Consider the following 18,261-nt stretch of genomic DNA (forward strand, 5'->3'; position numbering starts at 1 on the left):
CAAAGATCAAAGACAAGTTTACATTACAAAAAACATAATTATGAACTCACCAACATAAATGCTGATATACTTTCAAAACCACTTGTATTCTCAGGGAACGGGTAGACAGGTACACACACATGTTTTTGAGAATATAGAGCTTATAGAGTCGGGTCTCTTTTTTTATACTTTTGTTATACATTTTTGATGTCATACAATTTATGTATCGAACAAATGTAAATTCTATATCTTATCAATGTAATGGTTGCATTTGCTTTGATTACTATTATACCATTATTGTGATACTGTACATGACGTCTTCCGCTTCCGAATGTTTTACTCGTCCGATTTAGGGGTGTGACACGAGCTTACTCAAGATTAGTTATATTTACATTTTTACTCTTTATTTTATTCATGTTTTATATAATTGAGCCGAGTCAACTAAATCTCGCGAGCTTAATGGTAATTATATTACAATCTGATGTACTTTTATTGTTTATTAACTAATTGAGTCGAGTCGAGCCTAGCTCGTAAGTTTACGGTACTTTGTCAAGCTTAGCCGAGATTGGAAATTAAGACTCGAGTCGAGCTCCAGTTTCTTAGTCAATTTGAGTTTCAAGCTTGACACCACTTAACTTGATTACACCACTAAGTGGGATAGTATAGGAGCAGTGAGAGTTTCCTTTTCACAGTTTTTGCTTTCTATACAATTTTTCATGTTTACTTTTGCATCATCTTTACTTTCACTTGTATGGTATCTATAGTATCTAATTTTGTTCTCTAATCACAAAACATGTTCATACTTTATTGCATGCAGTCTCTCTATCCTTGAATAACCTATTTGATTGTCTCGATCTTTATCTTTTTTTTTTTGCCTTATATATCGCTTTAGGATGTGATCTGATTGTCTCGATCTTATGATCTTATCTGTGTTTGCCTTGTTCGTTTACGGCTTTGTGGTTGAAATTTTTATTCGGCTTATAGGAAGATCACTTGAAAAGTTATAGGCCCATATTATAGGGGCCAGTAATTCAAACTTGAAAGGCCCAAAGAAAGCATATTCCCTAAGCAAATCTGACCTCGAGACCCCCAACATCGCCATCAGTAATCGGCTTATTTTCCGAATAGCGATAAACATGTGCCCGAGTTACATTAACTCTGTACCTACAGACCACTACCATCCAAGACTTTGAACACGGCAACACTAAAACGCCAACCTCCATCACTCAGGTCACTCTTTGATCCTTCTAATCAAAAGGGTTTGCTCCAAAATCTCTTTTCATCAATCTTTCCCTTTTGATTTTCCATATTTTTAATTGCAATATGATGTTGTTGAATCTCCTTCCTTCGTCATCTGTCACTTTCCCAAAATCGCACCATAAATACTCCATTAATAATCCTTCGTTTTCTCACCCTAATCTTGTCTCCAGAATCTCCATTCCTCCTCAATCGAAGTTCAAAGTCTCGGCCTTTAACAAAATCCACAGCAACCCCACTTCTCAGATCTATGAAGCAACCAAGTTCCTTAAAACCCCTTGTCGATTTGGGGATTTTGGAAGAAAACCCACTTCACAGATCGCTAAATCAGCATCTGGAACTTCTCAAGATTCAACCCCGGACGAAGAACTTGAAAAAAAGCCTAACAAGACTCTCCAGCTTGGAATTGTATTCGGATTTTGGTACTTTCAGAACATTGTTTTCAATATTTACAATAAGAAATGCTTGAACATTTTCCCATATCCATGGCTTCTTGCTTCCTTTCAACTCTTTGTTGGTTCTCTATGGATGCTGTTTCTCTGGGCTTCAAAGCTTCAACCTTGCCCCAAAATCGACAAATCATTTATCATCGCTCTTCTAGGCCCTGCACTTTTCCACACAATCGGTCACATTTCTGCATGTGTTTCATTCTCTAAAGTCGCTGTTTCTTTCACTCATGTCATCAAATCAGCAGAACCCGTTTTCTCTGTTGTGTTTTCCTCTGCTTTAGGCGATACTTACCCTTTATCCGTTTGGTTATCAATCTTACCAATCGTTATGGGTTGTTCTTTAGCTGCTGTTACAGAAGTTTCCTTCAATCTTGGTGGATTATGGGGTGCTATGATTAGCAATGTTGGATTCGTTCTTAGAAACATTTACTCCAAAAAGAGTTTGCAGAACTTCAAGCATGTAAATGGGTTGAATCTATATGGGTGGATTACAATCCTCTCATTCTTTTACCTGTTTCCAGTTGCGATCTTTGTTGAAGGATCTCAATGGGTTCCTGGATACCATAAAGCAATTGCAAGTATTGGAACGCCATCTACTTTTTATCTATGGGTGATGATATCTGGAGTGTTTTATCATCTTTATAACCAATCATCGTATCAAGCACTTGATGATATAAGTCCGTTGACTTTTTCAGTTGGGAATACAATGAAAAGGGTTGTGGTGATTGTTTCTACTGTATTGGTTTTTAGAAATCCAGTTAGGCCTTTGAATGCACTTGGATCTGCCATTGCTATTTTTGGTACGTTTTTGTATTCACAGGCGTCATCAAAGAAGAAGGCTGTGGTGGAAAAGAAGGATTAAGAAAGCTTCTTCATTTGGTTCATTTCTTGTCTTACTTTTAGTGGAAGTTTTGGCTTTTGAATGTAGTTTTAGAAGCTAGTGGTTATTCGGTTGCTTTGTGGTTTCTTTTTTGAACTAGGGTTTTAGACATTTTGTTCTTGTTGTGGCTCTCTTAGACTTTGGTATCATACGCCTCAATGAGCAAATTGAATTGACAATCTTTCGCTTTTTTTAAGCTGGTTTTTAACAGTTCTTTTTTTGCTTCTATATATGTTGGATAATCATAAGTTATTTGCAAGTTCTTGACAAAAGTAGCATTCATTTTGTGATTTACTTTCTCATGTGAGTAGTTGGTCTTGGATAGGTTAGTTGGAGTGCATAGGGGTGACGGTTACTTAAGGTGATCTATTTGGTGTTTCTGGACATATTGGGCTCAAACTGCTCTTGTGATGAATAATTTATGTTTCTACATGATCCATATCTCTAGATGTGCAACTCCAAGTGTGTAGTATGCATGCATACTATCATATAAGGACAATACATGCACTCATGTCTTAAGAGTAACATGTGAGAATCTATCATGTCCTTACCTTTCTTGTTTTGAGACATATTACCCTATTATCATATGCAAACATAAATGTGTTTGTAAGCATAAATACATCCATGTGTATAATTAGCATATAAGGACAATACTTGCACTCTTGTCCTAAGAGTAGGATGCACTCTTGTCTTGAGAGTAAGATGTGAGAATCTATGAGATCATTACCTTTCTTGTTTTGGGACATATTACTTATTATCGTATGCAAACATAAATGTTACATATATGTGTTTGTAAGCATAAATACATCCATGTGTATAATTGAACAATAATCAAGCGGGCAAATGTCATATTTGCCCATCAAACTTTTTGTGTTTGTTTTAAAAGGTTTCCAAACTGTTTTTTTTGCACATTAAAGAAATATACTTTCATGTGACTGTTTATTACATTCGTTTACCGATTGTAAAAGGTTTATCTCTTATTTTCGTGACATGGACATCAACGTGGAATATTACTGTTGAAATCTTGGTCCCCAAGGATTGCTAAACCATTGCTAATGGTCCCCTTATAAACCCGTCTTCCCTTAAATCCGTCTTCCCCACCACTTTGTTACCCTAATCCGTAACATTCACATCATCGACTTCACTTTTTTTTCCCACCTATAAATCAAGAAGATGGCCTCAGAACAAAGCTTCTCCTATGGTGGTTTCAGAGCTTCGGAACTAGACTCACCAACTGATTACGAACTTCATGCCATGGAAACCCAAGTGCAAATTGAAGAAATGCGAGATGAGATGCGACACCAGCTTGGAGAGTTTAAGGAGGAGATACGCAATTTGAAAAGTAAAGTGACCATGATGGGTGTTGTTGGTGTTGCAGTGATGTCGTTGATTAGGGTTCGTGTTTGCGTCGAATGCAGTGGATGGGGATTTTGGTGGGTGTAGTTTAGTTTGTAGCTAGCACGATGGCGATTAGTCTCTTTTGGGTTATCAGGGTTGTCGAAGGCTGTGCCTTTTTGTCTAATTTCGTCATCTGCTAGTATATATGTATGTATTAGGTTATGTGTTGTTGGTTGTTTTGAACAATGGTGCCCATTGAGGATGTAATGGTATTTAGAACCAATTTTTTTTTTTTTTTTTTTTGGGGGGGGGGGGGGGGGGGGGGTTGTTAAGATAGTAACCTCAGTTGTAATGGATGAATGAAATGAAATGTAGTTCTTATTATAACCATTGTTTTGCTTTGCTTATGATGTTATGGGTTGTAATGAAATGTAACAAATGTGAAGGTGGTATGTTGCAGGACTTCAATTTCCCCTTGAAGTATGGTTTGTAATGAAATGTACCAAATGTAAAGTTCATATTATAACCTTATGTGGAAGTACATTATTATAATTCAAGTCCATTGTTACGTGGAATTGCATTGGAAGTACAATTATAAAAAAAAACATTGATGTTATGTTTTAAACTAAAGAAACTAACATTCATGTTACAAACAGAAAACAAACATCCATACATTCATTAATATCATAACTTGGTGTTTTAAAGACACGTTAACATACTAAACAAGTCGATAACAACAAGACATCTTTAATAAAGACCTTACACCATAACTAACATACTCCAAAAACATCTTTAATCCAAGTCCATTGGTTTGCTTGATGTATCACCTTCACCGTTTTTGTCTGCAACCTTTTTTGCCAACTTTTTCTTTAGTATCCTCTCTGATTTTTTTCTTAATTTCAATGTACCTACTTTTTTACCATTCTTCTTAGTCGCACCACTTATTGACCCATATTCACTTTCTCCCATTTTGAAACCAATTCCACTTCCAGTATCACCTTCACCCTTTCCCTTCCCTTTTTTTTCATCATTTCCCCTTTTCCCTTGACCCTTCCTTTTCTTTAATGCACTAGATTCACCTTCACCTTCAGCCTTCCTCTTTTTGACCTGACTTTTTTAGGGCTTTGACACTGCATCACAGGTTGACTTATTGTGGCCTGATTTCCTACAAACACCACAAAACATCTTTTTGCCTGCCTTGGATACTCTGTGTGATCCAGTAACCTCAGTATTGTCCTTCTTTCTCTTAATAGTGGGTCTCCCTGGCATCTTCCTTTTCAATGGTGGCAAAGGTGGTATGTAGTCTGTTGGGGGCCACATCGCACTCACATTCATGCTTCCAATTGTGTACTTGTAGGTGTTCATATATATGCAAGCACGATATAAAGGATCAAAAAATGCCTCTACATCTCTATTTACATAACTAATGGCTGCCACTGAGTGTACACAACCATACCCATTCATTTGCCAAATCCTACAAGTACATGTTTTCTTTTCCAGATCAACTTTGTGACAACTGTTAAATTTTGGTTTATCCAAAGTCAAATAAAGTCAACAAGTCAAACCGGTCAACTTAGCTAACCCTTGTATATTATGGTTTACATCGTGTTTACTATTGTACAATACACTATCTTTATGTAAAGTATCACTTTGAGTCTTCACGTGTTCAGAAAATCTAAGCCCTAATCGGGGTAAGTGATGGAACTACTCGATAAAACATTATTACATACCCTTTGGGTGCGTATAACACTCATAACTAGGCTTAACGGGGTCTACAAACCTTGCATTTCGAAGCTAAACACTCGCAAAGGTCACAAACGAAGTCTCTCTCAATCTCTCCCTATCAATCCCTCTCCATCTCAAATCTCTCTCAAATCTCTCCCAAATCTCCCTCATAACCTCCCTCAACTTTTTATAATCATTCGGGGCATCCCGACCCATAACTTAGTCAAAAACCGTGCAAAACGAGAAGTTCATTTGAAAAACAACCATTTAGCGCCGAACCCTGCTAAGACCGAAACCCCTCATTAGGACCGAAATCAGCTACTTAGGACCGAAGCCGAAGGTCCCTTTCAGACCAAGACCTGACGAGCTGAAGCAGCTCCGAGCGAACCGAAGCACAAAGACCGAACCTGAAGCTCGCTCCGCATCAGCCTTCGCTTTCGCTTTTGGTTCCTATCGGCAAGTTCGCCTGCGAGAACCTTCAAACCAAACCCTCCCTCTCGATTCTTAAGGACCGAACCTCGCAGTTTCGCCCCTATTTCCCGGTTTTCGACCACATTCGCGTTTTAAGCCTGTTTTTCATGATTTTGACGTGAGATGTTCACCCGAACTCATATTTTGACATATAAGACCCTATATATTCATAATTTAAACACATTTTGAGGGAAATCTTTGTCTAAGAATAAAATCTAGTGGGTAAGATATTGAGGTGGAGTGTTGACTTTACCTTTAAGTTATGACACAAGCAATCCTCCACACCCACTCCAAGACCATACTCAGTCACTATTCATCACTACCTAGTCAACTATTTGTCATTTCACCCTCTTTCTCCAGCACATAATCTTGATCAAAGGCTGGAAGTTCTTATCTCTCCTCCCACTTTATTCACTCTTTCTCAAGAAGAACAAACACATCTCTCTCACTTTCTCTCTCTCTCTCTCTCTCTCTCTCTCTCTCTTTCTCTCTCTCTCTAAAACTCGAGACTCCAAGGATGTGATTGAGCTTTTCACTCACTTTTGGTAAGTATTTCCATCCTACATTTGAACATCCTTTCCATTTTCACTCGAATTATGGATCTCTCTTAAAAAATATCACCATATTTGCTCTTAGATCTTCAAATCTTCAAGCATCTTCAAAGTGTTCTTGACTTGGAACCTTTTTTCTTCATCATCCATCTACTGAAATCAGTCAAGGTGAGTTCATACCCCCACATTTTCATGTTTTTCTTCAAGTTTTAGGGGGAGAATACAAGTGAAATTACCAAAAACTTAACAAAACTCATACATTAGCTTTCTACAGAAAAGTTGAGTTCTATTCACGGACCGTTATGACCATCTTAAACTTAATTTCTTTAAAACTGTTTAATATGCAAAAAGTTCAGGTTTATACCTCTAAAATGACAACTTGCACATACTCACACGATTTTTCTACAATTTATGGTGATTTTTACAAAGCTGTCTGTCACTATAGCTACGAATTCGTACCAGTCTGCGAATATGAACGTTTTCACACCATTTAGAGACTTCTAAAAATCACAATAAAATTTGTGAACAAACTAGACACATTTTCCAAACTCTCAGAGTTTATAGATTTAGTTTTTGACTTCGTATGATTTTTCTGTGATCATTCTAAAACAGTGCAGAAATGGTGAAAACGAATTTACAGTTTACAATTTTCATAACACTTTGTAACATGTTGAGCAAAGTGTAAATCTTTGATGACTTCGTATTATGCATGTGTTTTCTGTTGTGATATAATTATATAACATAAAATGTTCACCGAATTGTAAGGGTCCTTTATTATTACAATTAATACAAGATGATGCATAATAAACATAGTTATGTTTTTGCTATACATTCTACTTACACCGAAAAGGTTTCAATACGTTACAAACATTTTGATAAACTATAATAGGTATATTTTATGTTTCATATACATTACAACGATTAGGATAAACTATAACAAGGCATAGTTTAGGTGTCATTTACATCATACCATGAAAGAGTACTGTAACATCCCGGAAATTCAGAAGTAAAATGGAAGGGCAAAAGATGTAAATAAGAAGGTCGACTCGGTGAGTCTATGACAACCCAAATTTATTACCGTTACATAATCCCGTTTTCACTAACGGAATTCGTCGTTATGAATTAATTTTCGTAATGTTTGGAGTCGTCAATAAATAAATATCTATTTATTTATATTTCATGAAGTTATCATTTTAAAATAAGTAAATATAACTTGCAAGTGTTAACCCCGTTTAACTAAATAAAGTTATATTACTTTTCAACCACTTCACCCGGGTAAAAAAGTTTTAACCCCGTTAAACTTTAGCATCAGGTAGGCGTGCACCGGGTGCAATACCCGAGGCATTTATAAAGGAAATGGACACCACTTTGAACACTTTTACCACTCATTCACACTCTCTCACTACTTTCTCTCTCTAGACCCGATTCCGACTCCAAAACCGCGAATTCCGGCTTCCAAACGTAAGAGTTTCTTCCCTAGCTTGTTCTAAACGTATTCCATTCTATTTAGAACACAAAAATCATATGAATTAGTGGGAAAAATGGAGTTTATGGCCTAAGAAGCCCCTTAGGCCGTAAACACCCCAAATCATGGCCAAAGTCCCATTTTTCCTTCCCTTAGGCTTGTATACTAATTAAGGAAATTACCTAGATGAGTTTGGACATCAAAACATAAGCTTTTAGAGCCTAAAAAAGGGTTTATGGCCCAAGCTTGTGCTTAGGCCGTAAACTCCCAAATTTCCATGTTAAATGTCGCAAAAACTCACCTAAGGCATTCTAGAATTTAGTTATGATTTAAGGGAGTGCTTAGGACCATTTAACAACCCATTTTGAAGGACAAAATGGATTTTATGGCCCAAGCCTAAGCTAGGACCGTAAACTCCCCCAAATTCAACCAAATGAAGGTTTTGACCCTCCAAATTGGTCCTAGGCATTCACTAGAAATTTAGGGGATTGATTTAGGGCCTTAACTTGCATTTTTGGAGGAGAACAAGAGTTTACGGCCAAGACTAGGGGCTTACGGCTGTAAACTCCAAAGGAGTGGCCTTTGGGCCGTAAAATCCAAGGGAGTAAACTCTTGGACTCCCCCGCAAACCCCTCTTGGCCTTGTACGATTCCCGAGAACCCCTTCTAAGCCCTAAGACCCCGAATCAATGCTAGAATGCTTAATATTTTAATGAAAAGCATAAAATGATTAATTTCTTGTAAAATACATATTTCATATGATATTAGGGTCTTAAAAGGTGCACAAGTCTTTATTTGGTACAAAACGCTCAACCGACACTTTCACCCGATTTACCCGATTTACCCGATTTACTCGTTTTCAGGTGAGTTCATACCCCTTTAATGAACCTTTCAAATGTTTTTATATGTTTTAGGGGGGGGGGGATACAAGTCAATTATACATGTTTATGGAAATTAATCACATGTGATTCACTATCCGTAGTTCAAATCACATGTGATTTACCACTATGCTTTATAAAAGGATTTTCGCTTTCAAAACTATTTTGGATAAATAAACAATTTTCTAAATGTTTCCCTTTGAAAAGAATTTTTATTAAATAATTTTTTATTACAAAATGTAACCACACTAATATATTTATATAAGTAAGACTTGAAGGACTTAGGACCAATAGCTCGCCTTATTTCCTGTTCTTGTTTGATTGTGGGCTTAGGGTAGTTGTTATCCGTCCGACTGTCGTTGATTTCTTAGTTATATATGATGTATATTAGTGTTGGATACGAGGATTTTCATTTCTCCCGATGCTTAAACCACTAAATTGACAAGAACCATACACACTAAGTTAACTATAATAGGTATAGTTAAGGCCACTACTACTCGCTATAGCTACTACTCTACACACTATAATACACACTATTACGAGACTATACACTAATAAGAGAACACACTACGAGTTATACAAAAGACTACTACACTATAATACAAGAGAAAGTACTAATCCGAAGATAACACACTAACTCACTATGAGATACTCTATTCGCTACATACTACGCCCAGAGTTTTCCGACAGGAGAACGACGCTAAATGTATAGATCTATACGAGGCAGACACTATTACATCCCGACTGTTAATTTCAGTCTGAGCCGTGCAGGCCCATGGATGCCGCTACTTCACTACACTATGCATGACTGGGAAGGTCATGGGGTCCTCTATTATTCACACTATCGGAAGCATACAAGGAATACACTATATCCACACTAAAATACTAAACTAAAGACTAAGTTAACATCTCGAAGTAAACAAGTATCTAACACTAAAGGAAGTTTGCACCTCTATTAATGACTACAGACATAACCTATTTTAATACCTTACTTATTGGAGATTCACTAATATACTTTTACAATAAACGGTTTTCAAAGATGAAAATGACATGTTTTCTTAAAGGTTTCACTTACAATGTATTTTCTGGAAAATATAGGATTTTCTGGGGTTTTCTACTACTTATGAATGTAAATTGCAGCTTTTCATACTATCAGTTCTAATTCTTTTTATACAAAACTCACACTAAACTCTTATGAACTCACCAGCTTTATGCTGATACTCGTTTTCAAAATAACTTGTATCCTCAGGTCAAAGATAGACAGGTACAGGTGCAACATTTTGGAGAAGGTGGAGTATACAAGATCCATCTCTTATTTTTGTATTACTTTTGGTGTTTGTTGAACATTACAAAACACACTTGTAATTAAACTCACTATGTAATGCAATGGTTGTATGTTTCTTGTTTTTACTATTATGCAATTGTGATGATACTGTACATGACGTCCTCCACCCTGAAACGTATTCCGCCGTTATCGGTTTTGGGGTGTGACAGATTGGTATCAGAGCGATGTTTATAGTGAATCAAGTATATCAACCTATAAAAGATATACGAACTATAAACACTTCGGGACTAAAACACTCCGACCAAGAATATATACTGTTAAGTATTTAAAAGATTTAACTAAGTATATATACACACACATCTCTATAAAACCCAGAAGTTAGTATCACGCTAGAACAAAACAAAAGTATTAAGATTGTTGGACAGCACAATTGGGTTTAGAGACATATAGTCACATTTGGGGGGATGTAGCCTGATCAACTACGTTTTCCTGGGAGTGACTAGCATGTGCCTAAGCTTAGTTGTGGTGTTGCAACAAGTCTAAAACTTACCAACACTACCACAATAACGTTACCCTAAGAATACTATATGAGTATTCTGTATCTCTAAAACATACATATGTGATAACAAAAAGGGTCGTTACTGGTAGGACAATAGTTGCTAAGTGGATACACCACGGTTACATGTGACTAGGGCACTATAGACTCAGAATCTATAGCCTTTGCTTCATTTCCTGTTCTTGTTTGATTGGGGATCTGGAGTTAGGGTTATTTATTCGAAGGACTATCTTGCTTCGGTTTCATGTAATTGGTATGCACTACGCAAGTATTGGGTCGACTAGTAACGATTCATCTTATAAGTATCTTAGAGTAGTACGTCTATTAACCTTTCTATCCCCTTTTCTCGCATAGATAGCATGGCTGGCTTCCACCATCCCGGCGACCCGTACTATCCAAACCAGGGCAATGGAGGATGGCTCGATGAGGAGTCAGATGACAAACACCCGATCCCTTTGGATGATCATCATGCTGAAGGCTTCTCGGATAGCTCCAGCTCCGAACTAGAAGTTAACCACCAACCCCCTGAAGCTCCGAACCCCAACCCCCGTCCGACATTTCAGGGTCCCACTCCTATGTGGGCCATAACCTTGCACCGATGGAGCGAGGAGCAGGGTCAGCCTTTACCTTACAATGGAGACCGAAGCTTCTACAACATAAGCGAAGGAGGATTAGCGGATCGGGTTCTGCCCATCATGATCCGAAGGATTGCCAGGAATGTCGAGCAGGGTCAAGCTGCTATTGGTCGAGTTGTAGAAGTGGATGCCAACTCGAATCTCAACACGGTTCGCATCCGCCAACTCGAAGAAGCCATGGACAGGACAAGGAGGACTAACGAGGCTATACAGCATCAGCTGGCTGCATCCCGAGCCGAAGTTAGGGAACTCCGAGCACGCCAAAGGACTCATGAACGACACATTCAAGAAGTTATGCATCAGCTAGCGGATCTGAGGGTTCTCCCAACAAGTAACCGTCGCCAGTAGAAGACTCCTTGCACCTCACTCTTTTGTTTAAAGGACTAGCCTTTCCTCTCTATGTTCCGTAGATCTTTTGTCTGTAAACATTCCTAGCTTAAAAATACTCTAACTAGACCTCTAAACTGCCAACATTTTCTTTATGGTTTGATGTAAAACCTACTGTTAGGTCAATTTTCATGAACTTGTGTTACATCATTAATACCAGTATATTGGCAGTTGATTACTCTATTGCTATGACTCTCATTCTGATCTTGGGTTATGTTGATTTAATCCATGAAACACTCTATTCACATTTGCACTAGACTCTTACTATTGCTATCATTTCTATGATCTTCCAGTGAAAGATGCCTCCAAGAAAGCGTCCAAGTAGAGGAAGACCAACAACTCAAACCCCTCCTCCGCCACCTCCTCCTCCGCAGTTCGATCCAGTGCTGTTCCAAACAGCTGTGACCGCGGCTGTGACAGCAGCCATGGCCCAAATGAACTCCGGAGACGCAAGCGGTGGTAACTCCAGGTTTAGTGAAGTCCATCAACGAGTGCATGGATGCACTTATAAGGACTTCATGAACTGTAAACCTACCTTCTTCGATGGTACCGGAGGAATTCTAGCGTTATCCCAATGGTTCGAAAGAACCGAAGCTGTGTTTGAAATGTGCTCTTGCCCCAAAGAGAGCAAAATCAAGTTCGCTACTGCCACCCTCACCAACAGGGCCCTGACATGGTGGAACGGCCATGTTAGTGCACTCTCCTTGGTTTCAGCCAATGCCATGGGCTGGGACACTTTAAAGGATCTTATGAGGAAGGAATACTGCCCTAGGGGCAAAATCCAGAAACTTGAGGAGGAACTCTGGAACCTCAAGATGGTGGGGACCGACATAACAGCGTACACGGCCTGGTTCTGCGACTTGGCGGCTATGTGTCCCAATATGATCCCGTCAGAGAGCAAGAAGATTGAACGGTACATCTGGGGTTTAGTGCCCCCGTATCGAGGAAATGTTCTAGCCTCACGCCCTACCACCTTCGACAGCGCCAAGGAATTGGCCCAGAGTCTGATCAACCATGAAGTCTCTTCCACTCCAGCAACAGCGACCCCCACTACCACTGCACCACCAGATCCATCTGACAGAAAGAGGAAGCGTATGGATAAGAAGAAAGGCAGAAAGACTCAAACCCCCTCCACGGACCAACAAATTGTGGCGGTCCATGCTGCCACCACTCCAGCCGCACCTGCCCCACCAAGAGCTTATAGTGGGAATCTGCCCAAATGTCCCAAATGTTCCTTCCACCACCACGACCCCTGCCGTGAATTGCAGTGTTCCAACTGTAGTCGGAAGGGCCACACTTTCCGATTTTGCAGGGCCCCTCCCAAACCTATCTCGCAAGTTCCCAATTCGGGAGTGACCCCGACGTGTTATGGCTATGGTGAAGCTGGTCATTTTAAGAAGAACTGTCCGAAGGCTACAAATGCTGGGGGAGCTGGAAGGTTACTCGCTATCGGTCACAATGAAGCGGTAGCGGATCCCACAGTGGTCACGGGTACGTTTCTTCTCAACAACTCTTATGCCTGTGTCTTATTCGATAGTGGTGCAGAAAGAAGCTTCATAAATCAAAACTTTAAACACTTACTCAAACAATCCCCTCAACCACTAAAAGAAACATTCGTCGTAGAAATGGCTAACGGGAAGACAGAAATCTCTAACGAAATCTACATAGGTTGTACCCTCACGTTAGACGATCACCCATTTCCAATCGATCTCGTACCAGTCTCAATCAAAAATTTCGATGTGATTGTTGGTACGGACTGGTTGAGTCTTCATCGCACCGATATCCTATGCTCCGACAAAGCCATTCGCCTGAATCTTCCAAAACACGAAATCCTATTGATCTATGGAGATAAACCGGGTACGAGCCTTCGTATCATCTCCAGTATTCAAGCTCAGAAATACTTGCGCAAAGAATATCGCGCCTTTCTTGCTCACGTTGTCGACACTAGCCAGAAATCGAAAGATCCAAAGGACATTCCCGTTGTATGCGAATTCCCTGATGTTTTCCCAGAGGATCTTCCAGGTCTACCTCCCAAATGTCAAGTTGAGTTCAGAATCGACCTAGTCCCAGGAGCTACTCCCGTAGCTAAGTCGCCCTATCGTCTAGCGCCCACCGAAATGCAAGAACTATCCGGTCAACTCAACGAACTGCTCAACAAGGGTTTTATAAGACCGATCTTCTCACCTTGGGGAGCTCCGGTCTTGTTCGTGAAGAAGAAGGATGGATTGTTTCGAATATGCATCGATTATAGGGAACTCAATAAACTCACGGTCAAAAATCGCTACCTTCTCCCTCGTATCGACGGCCTATTCGACCAACTACAAGGAGCAAGTTACTTCTCCAAGATTGATCTTAGATCCAGGTATCACCAGTTACGGGTGCTTGAGGAAGATGTCCCGAAGACAGCCTTCCGAACCCGTTATGGGCATTTTGAGTTCGTAGTAATGACCTTTGGACTGACTAATGCCCCCGCAGTATTCATGGACTTGATGAATAGGGTGTGTCGTCCATATCTAGATCAGTTCGTCATCGTCTTCATTGATGATATACTCGTCTACTCTCGGAGTGAAGAAGAACACAGGTATCATTTACGACGAGTCTTGGAAACGTTGCGATCCGAGAAATTATATGCGAAGTTCTCTAAGTGCGAGTTTTGGATCCGAAGTGTTGAATTCTTAGGACACGTGGTTAGTGAAGACGGAATCCACGTGGATCCTTCCAAAATTAAAGCTATTGAGAACTGGTCAGCACCGAAGACGCCTACATAAATTCGTCAATTTCTAGGCCTCGTTGGCTACTACCGCAGATTCATCCAAAACTTCTCTCGGATTGCGAAGCCTCTCACCCTGTTGACGCAGAAGGGTGTATCATTCGACTGGGTAGAGAAACAGGAGAAGGCATTCCAGACCCTGAAGCGAGCCCTATGCACCGCACCGGTATTATCCCTTCCCGAAGGGACAAAAGATTTTGTTGTATACTGCGATGCATCAAATCAGGGGCTCGGTTGTGTCTTGATGCAACGAGGTAAGGTCATCGCCTATGCCTCAAGACAGCTAAAGACACATGAGGTGAACTACACTACTCACGACCTTGAGTTAGGAGCGGTCGTCTTCGCACTAAAAATCTGGAGACACTACTTGTATGGGACGAAGAGCGTGGTGTACACCGATCACAAAAGCCTCCAACACATACGGAACCAAAAAGAACTCAACACGAGCCAGCGTCGATGGGTCGAACTACTCAGCGATTACGATTGCGAAATCCGATACCACCCGGGGAAAGCCAACGTAGTAGCAGACGCTCTGAGTAGGAAGGAGTATCCCTGCGCGGAATGGATAAAAGTTTGGAGGTCAAGGGTGACGGAGCCTACTACTTCATGGACCGAATCTGGACTCCGTGCTATGGAGGTTTCAGAGACTTGGTCATGAGGGAAGAACACAACACTCACTACTCCGTCCACCCAGGGTCAGATAAGATGTATCTGGATCTCAAAAAGCTATACTGGTGGCTTAACATGAAAGCGGAGATCGCTACCTTTGTGAGTAAGTGCCTTACTTGCGCGAAGGTCAAGGTCGAATATCAAAAGCCATCAGGACTCCTCCAACAACCAGAGATACCAGAATGGAAGTGGGAGCGGATCACAATGGATTTCATAACCAAGCTGCCCAAGACAGCGGGAGGGATGGATACCATTTTGGTCATTGTCGACAGGTTGACCAAGCCTGCACACTTTCTACCCATCAAGGAAACAGACAAGATGGAGAAGCTCACAAGAACATACCTTAAAGAAATAGTACGACTGCATGGCGTCCCTATATCTATTATCTCAGACAGAGATAGTAGATTTACCTCTAGATTTTGGCAATCACTACAAAAGGCGCTAGGGACGAGGCTGGACATGAGTACAGCCTACCATCCGCAGACTGACGGACAAAGTGAGAGGACGATCCAAACTCTACAAGATATGCTGCGAGCTTGTGTGATCGACTTGGTAAATCGTGGGATACACACTTACCTCTTGTGGAGTTTTCCTACAACAACAGTTATCATACGAGCATCAAGGCAGCTCCATTCGAAGCCCTCTATGGCCGGAAGTGCAGATCCCCTTTGTGCTGGGCTGAGGTGGGTGACACTCAGTTAGCTAAAGGATGAGTTCCTGATAGCGCTCTCACTGGGCCGGAGATTATTCGAGAAACGACTGAAAAGATTGTACAGATTCGCGAACGATTAAAAGCCGCTAGGGATCGACAGAAAAGCTACGCAGACAAATGGAGAAAACCCTTGAAATTCCAGGTGGGAGACCGAGTCCTTTTGAAAGTCTCGCCCTGGAAAGGCACGATACGCTTCGGAAAGCGTGGAAAGATGAACCCGAGGTACATAGGGCCTTTTGAGATCCTTGCTAGAATCGGCCCTGTAACCTACAAACTCAACCTACCCCACAAGCTAAGTAACATACATCCTACCTTCCACGTCTCAAACTTGAAGAAATGCATGTCCGATGAGACCCTCGTGATTCCCCTCGACGAGATCGAGGTCAATGAGAGCCTCAACTTCATGGAAGAGCCTACGGAGATTATGGATCGGGAAGTAAAACGAACGAAACAAAGCCGCATCCCAATTGTGAAAGTTCGGTGGAACGCCAAGCGGGGACTGGAATTTACTTGGGAGCGCGAAGATCAAATGAAACTCAAATATCCCCATCTCTTCGCTTAGTAGTATTGTAATACTTATCTGTATGAATTTTAAATTTCGGGACGAAATTCCCCTAACGGGGGGATGATGTCACAACCCAAATTTATTACCGTCACATAATCCCGTTTTCACTAACGAAATTCGTCGTTATGAATTAATTTCCGTAATGTTTGGAGTCGTCAATAAATAAATATCTATCTATTTATATTTCTTGAAGTTATCATTTTAAAATAAGTAAATATAACTTGCAAGTGTTAACCCCGTTTAACTAAATAAAGTTATATTACTTTTCAACCACTTCACCCGGGTAAAAAAGTTTTAACCCCGTTAAACTTTAGCATCGGGTAGGCGTGCACCGGGTGCAATACCCGAGGCATTTATAAAGGAAATGGACACCACTTTGAACACTTTTACCACTCATTCACACTCTCTCACTACTTTCTCTCTCTAGACCCGATTCCGACTCCAAAACCGCGAATTCCGGCTTCCAAACGTAAGAGTTTCTTCCCTAGCTTGTTCTAAACGTATTCCATTCTATTTAGAACACAAAAATCATATGAATTAGTGGGAAAAATGGAGTTTATGGCCTAAGAATCCCCTTAGGCCGTAAACACCCCAAATCATGGCCAAAGTCCCATTTTTCCTTCCCTTAGGCTTGTATACTAATTAAGGAAATTACCTAGATGAGTTTGGACATCAAAACATAAGCTTTTAGAGCCTAAAAGAGGGTTTACGGCCCAAGCTTGTGCTTAGGCCGTAAACTCCCAAATTTCCATGTTAAATGTCGCAAAAACTCACCTAAGGCATTCTAGAATTTAGTTATGATTTAAGGGAGTGCTTAGGACCATTTAACAACCCATTTTGAAGGACAAAATGGAGTTTACGGCCCAAGCCTAAGCTAGGACCGTAAACTCCCCCAAATTCAACCAAATGAAGGTTTTGACCCTCCAAATTGGTCCTAGGCATTCACTAGAAATTTAGGGGATTGATTTAGGGCCTTAACTTGCATTTTTGGAGGAGAACAAGAGTTTACGGCCAAGCCTAGGGGATTACGGCCGTAAAATCCCAAGGAGTGGCCTTTGGACCGTAAACTCCAAGGGAGTAAACTCTTGGACTCCCCAGCAAACCCCTCTTGGCCTTGTACGATTCCCGGGAACCCCTTCTAAGCCCTAAGACCCCGAATCAATGCTAGAATGCCTAAATATTTTAATGAAAAGCATAAAATGATTAATTTCTTGTAAAATACATATTTCATATGATATTAGGGTCTTAAAAGGTGCACAAGTCTTTATTTGGTACAAAACGCTCAACCGACACTTTCACCCGATTTACCCGATTTACTCGTTTTCAGGTGAGTTCATACCCCTTTAATGAACCTTTAAAATGTTTTTATATGTTTTAGGGGGGGGGATACAAGTCAATTATACATGTTTATGGAAATTAATCACATGTGATTCACTATCCGTAGTTCAAATCACATGTGATTTACCACTATGCTTTATAAAAGGATTTTCGCTTTCAAAACTATTTTGGATAAATAAACAATTTTATAAATGTTTCCCTTTGACAAGAATTTTTATTAAATAAATTTTTCTTACAATATGTAACCTCACTAATATATTTATATAAGTAAGACTTGAAGGACTTAGGACAGATAGCTCGCCTTATTTCCTGTTCTTGTTTGATTGTGGGCTTAGGGTAGTTGTTATCCGTC

The 18,261-nt window shown here is 40.2% G+C and overlaps 1 protein-coding gene across 1 annotated transcript; it reads left to right on the forward strand.

Moving 5' to 3' along the window:
* The first annotated feature begins 1,079 nt into the window (after positions 1-1,079).
* Positions 1,080-2,761, forward strand: LOC145053084 (Nucleotide/sugar transporter family protein). The gene has a single exon (XM_079001059.1). The coding sequence runs from the start codon at positions 1,303-1,305 to the stop codon at positions 2,545-2,547; it is 1,245 nt and encodes a 414-aa protein (XP_078857185.1). The 5' UTR covers positions 1,080-1,302; the 3' UTR covers positions 2,548-2,761.
* The last annotated feature ends 15,500 nt before the right edge of the window (positions 2,762-18,261 follow it).

This window comes from Lactuca serriola, chromosome 5 (genome assembly GCF_051521515.1).
Source record: "Lactuca serriola cultivar US96UC23 chromosome 5, Lser_US96UC23_V15, whole genome shotgun sequence".
NCBI classification, from domain to species: domain Eukaryota; kingdom Viridiplantae; phylum Streptophyta; class Magnoliopsida; order Asterales; family Asteraceae; genus Lactuca; species Lactuca serriola.